Below are 13,770 nucleotides of genomic sequence, written 5' to 3' on the forward strand. Positions count from 1 at the left end.
CTCTCTTAGCAAAACCCTTAAGATATGTCTGGGCAGTAAGGTTGCTTGCCCCACCCTAGAAATTTATTCATGTTCTTATGAATGTGTATGTGCTTTCATCAATATAGCTGCTCTTATATGTGAATCATGGTATGTAAGGAGAGGAAATAGTTCTTGCTAGATTAACTGGTTTAGTTTTTATGCACATGTGCCCTTCTTCAGGCACTCATTCACAAGTGTGGAGGAAAACCTACAATACTAATAGCCAGTGAGATTAATTGAACCAATATATTTTGTATCCTAACAGTAACTTAAAATTCATTTCTTGATGAAAAGTAAAGCACCATGAGGGGAATACGACTCTTCAGACAGCAGAACAGAAATATCTCAAGACATTGTATAGGAAATACAGAGGATCTTTTTGATATAATTAAAATAACAAAGAAGAAATTCACTGCAGAGGAAAACTGTGTCAGAGTAAGTGAGCAGAACCCTTCCCTGCAAATGAATCAATGGAATGTGTTACATGATGGAGAAGCCCTACTTCTCTGACCCTATTAATAACGTCATTTAGTTGAACATGTAAAAACATTCTTTCCATTGAGTTATCTTATTTTCCAGCACTGCCTCCAAAGCCTAATGAAAGTAGCCAGCTGTTCATATTTTATCTCAATGTGACACTGATGAAACCAAAATGGTAACTTAGAGCTATGTAACTGCAGGATCAGCTTAACTGTTACAGAGAGACAGAACAGGTGCATTATACATGTATGCCTTCTATGTACAGGAGACTTTAGCAGTTGCATTGATGAACCTTTATTCATTAGCATTGGTTTCATATTGTAAGAAATAAAATTACTTATCAGAGTTGGTGCGACTTTTAGCCTTGATGCTAGAAGAGAATACAGACTCTACAGCTGCACCTGAGCCTAAGCAAAAAAATAAGGACTATGGAATTGGGGAAATTGTTTAATATGCTGTGACAATGTCATGTCTGGAGAAACCAAGAAGACAGAAGGCAAAAATTGTTCCAAGCAAGGAACAGACTGTTACAATTAATATCTCAAAAATGTAGATGGAAAATCATTCAAATAGCTCATCACAAAAGTCATCTGTGTGAGGGAAAAACATGATTTATATCAGACATCAGTGTAGGAAGTAGAGGTTCACACACTTTTTTACAAGATAAATTATCAGAGCATAAGGCCTATTATAGAACACTGACAATTCCCTTTTAAGACTTAGGAAACCTTACTGGGGTTTCTATATGTGTTCTTTGTTTGTTCTCCTTTCTGATGCAACTGGCAAACTTCATTAAGTTAAAAACATAACTGGTTTGAGAATCTGTCATATAACAAGTGAGAATACTTACAACAAAAAATATTTTCAGTTAAGGTCTTTTGGGGAACAGACCATATTCTGCACTTAGTACTGAATTTTATTTATCTGGCTTAGATTTCCAGAGGGCAGAACTTGGCCCAGGAAAATGGTCTTATAACTTTGGGATGTGATCAGTAACAGTAGGACACAGTGGGTGTGGGTGGGTGGATGAGTGTGTGTGTGTGTGTATGCGCGCCCACACTGCTAACACTGATAAAATCAGAACTAGAAATTAGAAATAACACCATTTCATGTTTGATATTGTAACTCCTAATCAACTCAGCTTTTCAGGAGGACTGCAATATTATCCTCCAAATTATCCTAAGCCTGATTTCCTATTGCATTTACTCGCTGTCTCTGTGAATTTGAGTCACACAGGCTTAACAATGTTATCAGCTGACTGTTTACACAAAAACAATATGGTAAAGCTAAGATTTTGCCCCAAGAAGGCAGATGGTGAGGCAGGTCACAAGTGAAATACAAAGCAGGTTTGTTCAAAGAAATCTGAATGCAGGTGAGAATGCAATACAGTCCTGAAATGCCAGCTTCTTGAAATGTTTAACCTCTGACTTTGTTACACAGCTGGTGTAATAACTTTATAAAAGAGTTTTTTCTTCTTAGCACTTACTAAATTCATCTGTTTGCAGCTGGAGGAAAAAAAAAAGCTCGAATGTTACTAAGCTTCCATGTCAAAGGAATACAACTTGTAGGGTTTTCTTAAACTTGATTGTGACAGCTGACTTTGGCACAAAGATCTGAAAATAGAAACTTCTGTCCAACTGTATCATCTAGTGAGATTTTCAGAAAAGCTGACTTTTCCCCTTGAAATCTGATTTTATGAAAATTAGATCCAGTAAAGTTGGGAATATACTGTTTCTATATTAAAAAAATACCTCTACAAACTGCCTTGTATAAACTGAGGCAATATATTGATGGTTTTTAAATCTATTTTTATATGGGATTTCCAAACTCTTCAATGCCATAACATGCATAGCATAAATGAGAACTGAATGTATTGGAAGAGACACATTTGCCGTTTTGGCCAGAAGTAACTGTTTTTGTTAGGGTAGAACAAACTGCTCAGCTGTACTCAATTACAGTAGCTTCAAGCTATCAATCTGTATGTTAAAATACTTTAGTATAAGTTCTTCATCTTCTTTCTGGCAAAGACTTGCTTAACTAGTTGTTGTTAGAAATTTGTTTGTTATTGTAAAATTTGTTTGAATGGTAATTTCCTTGAGTCCCTATGCCAAGTCTGGCAATGGACTGGAATGAGAGAAAGTAACTTCCATGGATAATACTTGGCCAGAAACACACAGAAGCCTTTAGATGCCAAACTTCCTAGCTAGAGTAAATAGTTACAACCACAGGAAATAAGATCAAATGACACTTCACACTCTACCAAACAAGTCTAGCCCAACACTTCAATATATACACTTCACTAAAGGATAATCACTTATTTTTTTTCACTTTTTGTTTTTTTTTAAATTTCTTTCAAGAATATCTGCCATTTTTCTAGCACCTCTGTCTGAGAATTTGAGATGTCTGTAGTACTTGACTCTTACAATGTCTCAGTAATGTGAAGTCCAGACAGATCACAGTCCAACCTTTATCAACTACTTGAAGACATAGGGAGGAATCTCTCATGTAGGTGTCTTTCATTTTTTTAGGGCCTCACTACATCCAAAGAGATCTTCAATTTCAGGCTGTGAGTGGATATTATCCAAAAGAAAAACATTGCTGCTAATCATCAGGGCTGACCTTAATCTTAACAAGAACAGAGGCTTAATCCAAATCAATTGGCTCAGTTTAGAGAGGAGTTTATTTTTTAATATAAATTCCTTAAAATGCACATCTGTATTTACATACATAAATGCCTGATTGTTCAGATGTGGTGAATATGGGCTGATCCCAGGAACTAAGCATCAAGCTATATACTGAAAGAAATGCTGCATGCAACTCACACAGGGTTTGCTCATGCACAGAGTAATTGAGAAAGAGAATGGGTCACATGTTAAAAAAAAAGAAAACTAAAACCACCTCTGAATGTATTATAGCAGTTCATGAGTTCATGGGAACAAGTTAAGACAGCTGCAGCCTGCAGCGAACACAAGAAGCACTGCCAGAGGAAATACACCAGCTGCAGGTCTCCCACCTCACTTCTTGTTGACTGAACCTCATCTTCTTCCTCTGCTATAGGAGGAGCTCCCATAAAGTGAAGCTCCACATCACCAGGCTCTTGCTGCTTGCTTTTGTGATATCTCTCTGTATGATCAGTGCTGTTTTTTGACCATAGAGGTACTGGAGAGCTAGAATGGATAGGCAGAATTTGGCCTTAAAAATCTAGCCAAAATCTCTCTGGTAAATTCAAATACCAAGCTAGTAAATTTGCAGTGGGAGCAGGATGCAGCGAAGAGAGTTTTTGTTATTTCCTTATCTGTTCTGTCTGTATGGTAGAACTTAAGCTTCCTTTGTGTGCTAAAACACATGGCGAAAGCCATAGCTGCCAGGTTTCCTCTGAGAGAGGAGGATTATTAATTGTTCACTGAAGGAGAGAAAAACAACAATGGTGACAACCACAGAGACAGGGCAATGACTGCCTCCCCTCTCAGCTGGAGGGGGTCATGTGAAGATAAAGACCAAACTTGGAGAAGAATTCAATGTAGGTGGGGGAAACAGGGAAGGCAGTGAAGCGCATACCAGCTGTGGGGCAATGCTTCACTGCAAGAAGTAATTCAGCTTGATGTTTCACTTACCATGCTGCAACCTTTTAGCCACATCCTATAACGCATTAAAGGATGACTTCAGCTGCAGTCCTTGGCTCTCATGGCTCATTTTCATCCTCCTCTACTTTTAAGAGAGGGATCTTACCTAAGGTACCTAAAGCTTCTGGAGCTTAAAGCAAGTAGAGCTCTGTTCCTAGGCCACACTACCATTGTGCATTCCCCCCACAATCAAATATATATGGTTTTTTCATTCACTAAATTTTCTCCTCTACTACATCCATATAGACATACATAGGTTTTATTTAGACTCACATTTGTCTAAACCAACTACCCTGTCTTTTCTCTATAGGGCACAAAAGAACTTAAAATGGAAAGGATTAAAAACATGTCTTCCTTCCTTTTCACTGTGAGAGAAGTGGCCTGTGTAGCTCGCAGAATCAGCTGACAGCTGCTTGGCAGCTCTGTGTGCTTATGGTTGTGTCGTGTGGGAAAGAAGAATATATGGCTGCATATTGTATGTCTTCCTGGCCATAAAGAGATAATCAAAGGAACGATGAGTTGAAGAAATGAAATCATTCCGAGAACTGGGGAGACTGCTGTCATTTTTATCTTGTGGGAATGTGGAAGGTTTACCTCCCCCACTCACATGCCTCCCCTCTCTGACAGGGTCGTGGTTCCAGTGGAATGTACCTGTGGGAGGATCTGCTTGTAGCAGACGGGCAACCCCTTGCAGATGCACCAACACTGAGCTTCAAACATCAGGGCAGAATACCCTGAACTGGTCTCTCTAACAGAAAAGGAACCAGAACAGAGAAGGTGGCACTGAGATGAGATAGTCATGAAGGTCTTTGTATCTAAGAAGGGGACAAGCTCTATGTTGTTCTGATCTTATATTTTACAGAGTATACAGTCTCTAGTGAAAAAGGCAAGAAAAGGAAGAAAAAAGGGAAGACTCTTGCAAAATAAGGTAAAATTTAGGCATGTCAGTATAAAAAGAGGAGAAAAATCAGCCTATGGGATTGGGTATCTAAATGTCCATTGGCACCTATGCTGTTAGTAATAAAACAGCTTTGTCTGCTATTGTACTTGCCCACAGGTTTCTTGGGCAACAACACACTGTTCTCGCGTGTAAAGCCTCATGCCATTTGGGACTGATAAATTAAGAATTTGTCCATTTTAACCTACTAAGGAGCTGATAAGCAGATGGGTCTGAATACCCTTTAAAAAGCAGAGCAGGTAGGGCCATTTCACACAATGGCCCCATCTTTTCTACAGTGGTTTACCCGGTAAGACGTTCCAGGAGAGCCCTGCCACACAGCTCTCATGATGTGGATAGACATTTCTGAAATAAGGTACTGCATTTCCAGTCCTTCTTTCAGCCTATAGGATTATTTCCCAAAGGGACTTTTCTGTGCCATAAAGTATTGATCTTCACAAGCTACAGTTTTTGTACTCTGGAGACCAGGGAGTCAGACAATCTTATGAAGCAAGCGAATACAGGGAAGACCTGGGGATAAACTTTGCTGTCACTGCAGCAGAGGAAATGCTACATCCTTTTGATTCCATGTTACTACAGATTTCTAAGCATTTTCCAAGGGGCACGTGAAGATCTCTCTAATTTCCTTGTTTCAATTCTTAAACCACTTTCACAGCTCTGTTCTTTAGCCATCCCATACTGGCAGCTTCTTTTGGTTTCTTGCCCAAGGAATTTTCTACTGGGTAACAAGAGACCACTGTGCTGTCAGCACTGACAGGTTTTGTTTCACAGAGAGCAAAAGATTAGCAGGGCCAAGCAGCTGGTAGCACAGTACAGTCCATTGTTATTAACAGGAAGGCTCTTCTTTTTTTTTAACTCTGTTTTAAGATAGTTACATCAGGACTAATACAAAATAGTCCAGTACTATCAATGTGCTAACAGCAAAGTTTTATAAGGGTCTCATTCTAAGAAAAGACTAAGGTGGCCTACAATACAGTAAAAGTGGGATGTTTGTTCTAAAATACTGTAAAACTATATTGGGTGAAAATCCTAGGAAATTGAAGTCAAAAGAAGTTACTCCTTTAATTTCAATTGGACTAGGGTTTCACACATAGTCTACTACTATTTAATGGATATTGATAGCTTTAAGAAATTAGATGAGCTTAGGGAAACTCTATATATTGTAAAGAAAAAAAGAACACTTTTCTTTTTAGACTAAATTAATACTAAAACCACTTATTTCTAGCATAGGTACATTAAAACGGAAGTCTTTCATTTTAAGAACACATTACAGAATCAGGTAACAATTTGGTACCTGTCCATCTGTCCCAATGGTGCCTCCACAATCTGTGAGGAGCTCAGACATGTCATAATAGCTAACAAATTCCCATAAACAGGCTTCCAGATTCAGATTGCGGTAGAAGCGTAAGGTATTGGAGCCTCTATTTGTTGGGCTGTATTGATAGGGAATGGTTTCTCCAATTACATCTGGATTTTTCGTAGCATCAGTCAAGAAACCATGGTGAGTCTTTACTTCTGTGTAGTCCAACAGGTTAGAGCATTTATGGTTTCCAACTCTAGTCCCATCAGGGCTAAGTGTCAGCTCAAAGTTGGAGAGCTCTCTTGTGGAAATAACAGGCAACATGCCTAAAAAAAGATTAAATAATAGCATTATCAGAAAATTTCAACAGCCATAGTTTTCTGATTTAGCCCACAATTTCCCAACCATCAAGAATGTTACAAAGTACTTCTGTATTTTGAACTTACGGTAATTAACATACTTCAGAATTCAAATAAAGATACTCTAAGTGTATATAAGACTGTTATCCACAATAATTATGTCTTTATATTATGATAAGGCAAGTAAAAAAATTATAGATCACCCAAGATATTTTTCAGTCTGGATTGTGTGAAGTTTTCAGAAGCATGTAAGTGATTAAAAGGCTTTATTTATTTTTTAAGGATAACTTTAGTGATGGTCCATTTTCAGAAATATTATTTTAGATCACATTCTTCCATGCTAGACCAAGTATAGTGTAGCTTATTGATAGGACATAAAAGAGATTATTCTCAAATAATTAAAACCAAACAACAGTTGCTAAAATAAGTACATTTTCTTACGCAAAAGTCTGAGTTTTTAAATATTTTACTTTGATTTCCCAAAAGGTAGTGCAACTTAGTGAGTTTATACTGTATCTAGCACAACTTGATATAATGATTTATAAATATTCATTAAAATGACTTAAAAACCCTGAATGAATGAGCACAATTATATTTTTATATATAGTATATTATATTTAATAATTATATATAAACTACTTATAATATCAATTATATATATAATATTATATTTAACTTTAAATATACAACCGTGATAATTAATTAATTCCAAGTCAAACAGCTAGTGATGTGCAGTTTTTGGGTGGGAGAGCTTGAGTTGTCTCTGTTGAGTGCTAGACTATACATGCTCAGCTATTAATGTTACATTTACACATTGTATAGGCAATATTCCTAAGCTTATATCAAACTCTGTTCCCTGAAGGGTATTCTATAAGCAATATTTAGATGTCTAGGAGTCTGAGGAGACTTATTTACTTTTCTTGGAATACTAGCTGTATAACACTTCATACTCCACAGGATAAATTCTTCCTTGGTATAACCCTATGGGCTTTAAAGGAGTTTTACAAAGTGTAGATCTAGCCCAATTTATGTAAACTATACAAGTAATCTGAAAACACTTAATCTTCACATCAAAGAATATGTATCAATGCAGTATTTTACGCACCTCGCTGCAAACTAGACTTATTTGTTCATGAGAAAATGTTCATGACATTTTTCTCTGGCTGTACATGTTAAAAGATTAGATGGTGACTCTGGTTATTTAAAATAACATGACTAATAAAATAACTCAAATAGCTTGTTAGATACTCCACATCTGATTTTATCATACCATCAATATGTGGCATGGTGACTGTCAGTTTGATGAGATTGGCATAATCTGGATCTTCTGAGCCAGTATAACGCAATTTGGCAGAGAATGGTTCTGCTCCAACTACTCCTGGCATACGAGGCTGACAAAGACCTAATGGAAAACAGAGGAAGCAACTTTATGTTCAGAGAAAATAATACATATTTTGCATTGTATTAATTTTGGAAGATTTTTTTCCACTATATAGATTTTCAAAACAAGGAAATTTTCTGGAATGACAGGTAAATGCTTTGGGCAGCATTTATCACAGGTTTGAACAGGAATTTCTACAAATGATGATTCAAACAGAAACCATTACTTGATCAACTGGAGCACATTTTCAAAATCAGGTGATGACACTGCACTTATACATATTCAGTTGCATGTGTCACTATACTTGCAAAGTAAGTGGCAGGTACCATACTTCCTTACTGAAGTCCTCAGGGGCATATTATCCCTTAATTCCTCCCACCCCCTTAAATACATATGTAACGTTATGGAGAATACCTCACCAGTATTCAGTTGCTTTTGGCACCAGATTAGGGTGTGGACCTATATATGCCTTCATAGGACCCTATGAGCCTCCTGTTCCCTCAGTGAGCAGTACATAATTAGAATCACAGCATCATAAACAAATTTCAGTTGGAAGGGACTTCTGGAAGTCATCTGATACAATCCTACGCTCAAGGTAGAGCCAGCTTCAAAGTCAGACCGGGCTGCTCAAGGCTTTGTCCAGCTGAGTTTTGAATTTCTCAAAGGACGGAGAATCTACATCTTCCTTCTGTTCCTGTGTTAGTTCTGGTAGCCTCTTCCAGTATTAGTCCTGGCTTGTAAAACCAGCAGATTAGGTTTGTAACATGCTAACCATATGATCAGAGATCCATGCAATTTCTAGTCACATGGTTCAATGCAGTGGTGTCTTCATCCTGCTCTCATGAATTGTAGCCCACTGTCATGGGATGGCTAAAGGATCTCAAGGTCCCCTAAGAAAGAAGCTAGCAGAAGTGAAACATCAGAACCGTTCTCTTAGTCCATATTCTGCTCTTGGCCCGCTTGAGGAGTTATGAGAAAAGACGAGTGCAGGGTCTCATGTTCTGGTGGACTTCATTTGGCTCAAGGGAACTAAGTTGGAACCTTCTGGTGTGAGGCAAAACAAAATCTCTCTTCTGCACAAATGATGACTTATTTTTTCTCAAATGCAAGTAAGATGTGCTAAAGAGGCTAAAATGCAATTTTGTGCACAGTCTGACTTCCTTTTGAGAATTTAGTCTATGCACTGGAGGTCAAACACCATCAAAGTTGAAAATATTCAGGATTTTGTCCAGTTTGTTTGACCATTAACCTTCTTTGAAAATAGCATCTAGCACTATTTAACTTTTTGCCCTTATGTTGTACATGATCTTCAGAATTGGTGACTTCTACATAATGAGTTAGCTTAGGTATTGCAAGTAATACACACATAGTGGTTCAGTGCTGGGCACAGGCCAGTCAGCCCTGCTAATCTGTCATTTTTAATCCAAGTAATGTATTATCACACTAACATAGCCAGTCTGTTTCACATAACCAGACTAGCTCACACAGCACCTGTTTGTCTGTCTTTAAAAAGCAAGGCCCTGCATCTTGTAGACAATACCCTTAGACAGAGTCCTCTTTTGGGTGTACGATTCCTGATAGCACAGACAAAGGTTACTTAAGCCTACAGTTAAAATGTGGAATAAAGGAAGCAGGCACATAGAAATTCTGCACAATAGGTGGAAACCAAGTTCTTAAAGCCCTAACTCAGTGGAAACCAAATTTTTAACTTAAATATTTATTTGGAAAGGCTGAGGAAATTAAAACGATAATGCAAATGAAGCATCATGTAACTTATTATGTACTGTAAGACCTTATAAAAAACAGAATAGTAAATGTAACTACAAAACCAGCATGGATGACACAAAAAATATGTATTATCTGCAGAAGGGTAATAAAATACAATGTTTTCAAATTTTACTTTGATTGCTGACAATAACTCATTTTCCAGATTATAAAATAATCAGAAGTATCTGCAATTTCTAGGATGAAATAGCATCTGTCATCAGACCATTTGCATGTCAATTCTCCAGCTCTGCTTTGTAATGCTATTCAGTACAAGTGTCATGAAAATAGGTGCCTGGGCAAAGGAGGTAGACTAGAATATCTCTAGTGACTGAAAGCATGCAGCATCAGTTCAACCTTTATTAATTATCAGAGAATCAGAGAGAGAGAGAGAGAGAGAAAGAGAATCAGAGAAAGAAAGGGGGGGGGGTGGAGTGAATATTAGGAATAACCAAACCATAGAAAAACTTTCAGTCTATGCCCTGTTATTGGATACCAGTTGTTTCCAACAACAGAACCAAATCAAATCAAAGTTTATCTCAGGTATTGGTTCTCATGTGTCTGTTAAGGCATGAATGCCAAATGAAGCTTTTCTTCTGGCTAGATATTCATATAGCACTCCCATGCGGACTTTCCAATGCCTAATAGGAGATGACATCATACTGCAACATTACTGCAGTTCCGAAGCCAACAGAAACCAGGCTTCATTAATTCCAATGCACACTGAATACTGTTCTCCAGAACACGCAAGTTTGTTAGTGGCAAACTATTTAAAGATGACTAGCAAAGATGAGAACCATTCCCTTTATACAGTTTTCTATTGTATTGAGAAAACAGATTTTGCACCACTTCCTGCTTTCTCTCTGCCTACAAAGATATATTTTTTTTCCTTTAGCAATCAAAGTTAAGGTTTTTCTGAGTATGGAAATCTCTTTGAACAACTGAAGAAAAGGTAAGACTGTGACATTAAAACTCCTTGTCACGTCACCAGAATTTTTTAGGATGGAATTTGGGATCAAAAAGCAGTCTAAGGAATTTGCAGCAGGTGATGATGTCTTACCTTCTGATATGCTTATAGTTACAATAGGACTCATAAGCTCAAGACCTTCGTTCCCATCTGAATTCACAGCACGAGCTGCACACTGGACACGAGAGCCAGCTTGAAAGTAAATGGAGTCTAGCGTGATCATCTTGGAGGAAGTGAAGAAGGTATCAAAGTCAATCTCCTTCATGGGGCTAGTAACACCATCAGGACCAGTGGGAGCACTCACAAGCCACCGGTACTGTGTCAGAGTATTATTGATGCTCTCACTGGCACATATCGAACCAGTCTTGTCAAAGTCTTCATATTTAGGATTGCAAGCCTGGAGAACAAGGCAGATGTGTAACAATTTATTTGCTTCATGGCAAAGGAATTTTAATTTATCAAGAGTCAGGAAACTCAGCAACATGGAACTGATAACTTCAGCAAATCTCTTCAGAAAACACCTTATTTTGACAGTGATGTCTTAGCACTGTTCTACTAAATTAGAAGTAGGTTTAATTATGATTATTGAAATGAAAAATATCATTCATTTACATGGTTTACTGGTCAAAACCTAATATAGTTATGCAGGCACAAACTGTACTAGTTTTAACTTGAATTTCACTGTTTGATCCAATTTTGCAAATACACTTCACATTTCAAGTTTTTTGTTTTGTTTCCTTGCTATTAGTTTTGTATTTCGGGGAACCATTCCTGTGTATAATGAATGATATCAGAAATAAACTGAAGGTGCAGATGGACCAAATCCTTCCTCAATGCATATGAATATTCATACAAATTATTTCATCACAAAACTCCAATGAATGAAGGCTGTAGTACTTCAATGAATAATATTCGTTTTCAGTCTGTGACACTCACTGAAAACAGTGGCTTATCTGTTATCTCTAGTGATTTTAACTGTACAAATTACATCTTAATTAAGTCAAGGCAGTTCAGGAAGTAGTATACAGTCATTCAATCATAGACACTGTGTGCACATCAGACTGTTCTTGGTGATGGGATAGGTGAAATATTCTTCTGATTTTTGTATCCTGAAAATTGATCTGGTATTCAAATAAATCAGATTAGCTCTTAGGCCAGTTCTACCTTAAACTCATACGTAACTTACAACAATACAGACTGATAAGGAGTGCCCTTCCTCTCTGTCCCAATAAGTAAAATATGTGCAATGATGATTAGAGCTCTATGCCTCCCTATTTCAGCAGAACATTTAGAAACTCGGCTCCATTAAAGCATTTTTGTGGTGTTTAGTTGTTGCAGTGTGAGTGCATTATCTAACCTGGAACTTTAATGAACACAAACAAGATTTGAAGCTATATTTGGCATTTACTGATCTGCTTGTTTTCTAATTCTTCACTGTGAAAGGATAACTTTTCAAACTTATTTGATAAATGTAACAGCCAGCTTTTCCTTTTATGAGGCAATGACAGAAAGAAGTGTTTTTAAATCATACACCATTTTATTTTTCATATCGCTTACCTGAACATTTTGTGTAAAGAAAAAAAAATGGTATCGTACAATCCTCATAGCACATATTTTTATATGAAACAACTTTATCCTAGGCAAGTAAAGAGTTTGCTTTATGAGAGACACAGAACTGTTTATTTTCTGCTCTGTTGAGATAAATACTATATAAAGAAGGTGTCCTACTTTGAAACAGTCCTTTATCGCATCTCACAGGCAATATAAATGCCAATTGCTCCTATGAACAAACCGATATAATGAACAAATCCATACACATTGCTTCTACAAAAAATCCATATCCATATACTGATCTTGTTCCTTTTCACATAGATACTCACTGTGATACAGATGACAGGATAGCCAGCTATGGGACTGGTTTTGTCTTTAGCTCTAGAAGTATCATCATATATCAAAAGGGATGCAACTTCAGGGACTGAGGGAAAGGTGACATCTGCCATGCTGTTCATTTCTTCAATGTACACAATGGCCTTGGCTGACTGATAATGAAAAGGCAGAAACAGTTCTTTGTGAACATTTAAATATTCTAGCTGGACTTTGATCAAAACATGTCTAGCCTTTGAAACACTGTCCCAAGACAAGTTATAAAACTCAATTTGTTGAGCAATTGAAAAATGATTGAGGCACTGGAATCGGAGAATAACTGAGGTTGGAAAGGACCTGTGGAGATACCCTAGTCCACCTCCGCCCCCTCCCCAAAGCAAGGTCAAGTATAAGGGGTGTGTGTGTGTGTCTACATGTATATATATACATATATACATATTGTATATATACACATTTGTATGTATATACAAATATATATGCGTGTGTATATGTATATTTTTGAAAGCATATTGCAGACGATAAAAGCAAGTGTTAAAAGGAACTTTTTCTATTCAGACAACTGAAGATACCAGACCATTTAACTTCTTGCATCTCAGCATTCTTGAATCGCTTAAGTATTCTAGAAAAACTCTGATATCCTTTAACTGCTTGGTGGAAATGTGGTATTTATCATTAACAAAGGATGTCTCTCTTCTGTCTGGCTACCCGGAGGCAGACCTCTTAAAGTGTGATCCTGATGAAGGTGCCAAAGAGTCTCAAGAATATTTTGTGGAGAATGAGAGGAAAATGCTGTTGTATTAAAAGTATATATGATATAATGCCAGATTACAAGAATGTGTGGTTATTTTAGTGTATGCAACAAGCATAGTATTAACACTGTTTCAACAGCAGAAGTTATATTTCATATGATTGCTGGTTTTTCAGTTTAGAAGTTATACTTTATTGCTAGCCACTGTTTCCAAGACAACATCAGCTTTTAGGACTGATTTGATGAAGAAAATTTATCTGGAAGAATATCTTGAAGATTTCTGTT

The 13,770-nt window shown here is 37.1% G+C and overlaps 1 protein-coding gene across 1 annotated transcript in view; it reads right to left on the reverse strand.

The window, feature by feature from the left end:
* The window catches only part of FREM2 (FRAS1 related extracellular matrix 2), a 138,430-nt gene that overhangs the window by 21,025 nt on the left and 103,635 nt on the right, over positions 1–13,770 (reverse strand). Inside the window, exons 13-16 of the mRNA XM_026108420.2 lie at positions 12,734–12,892; positions 10,947–11,250; positions 8,012–8,143; positions 6,377–6,708 (exon numbers count right to left, since the gene is read on the reverse strand). Coding sequence (XP_025964205.2) covers positions 6,377–6,708; positions 8,012–8,143; positions 10,947–11,250; positions 12,734–12,892 — 927 coding nt within the window. The remainder of the gene's footprint in view (positions 1–6,376; positions 6,709–8,011; positions 8,144–10,946; positions 11,251–12,733; positions 12,893–13,770) is intronic.

The sequence above is a fragment of the Dromaius novaehollandiae genome, chromosome 1 (assembly GCF_036370855.1).
Source record: "Dromaius novaehollandiae isolate bDroNov1 chromosome 1, bDroNov1.hap1, whole genome shotgun sequence".
In the NCBI taxonomy this organism is placed as follows: domain Eukaryota; kingdom Metazoa; phylum Chordata; class Aves; order Casuariiformes; family Dromaiidae; genus Dromaius; species Dromaius novaehollandiae.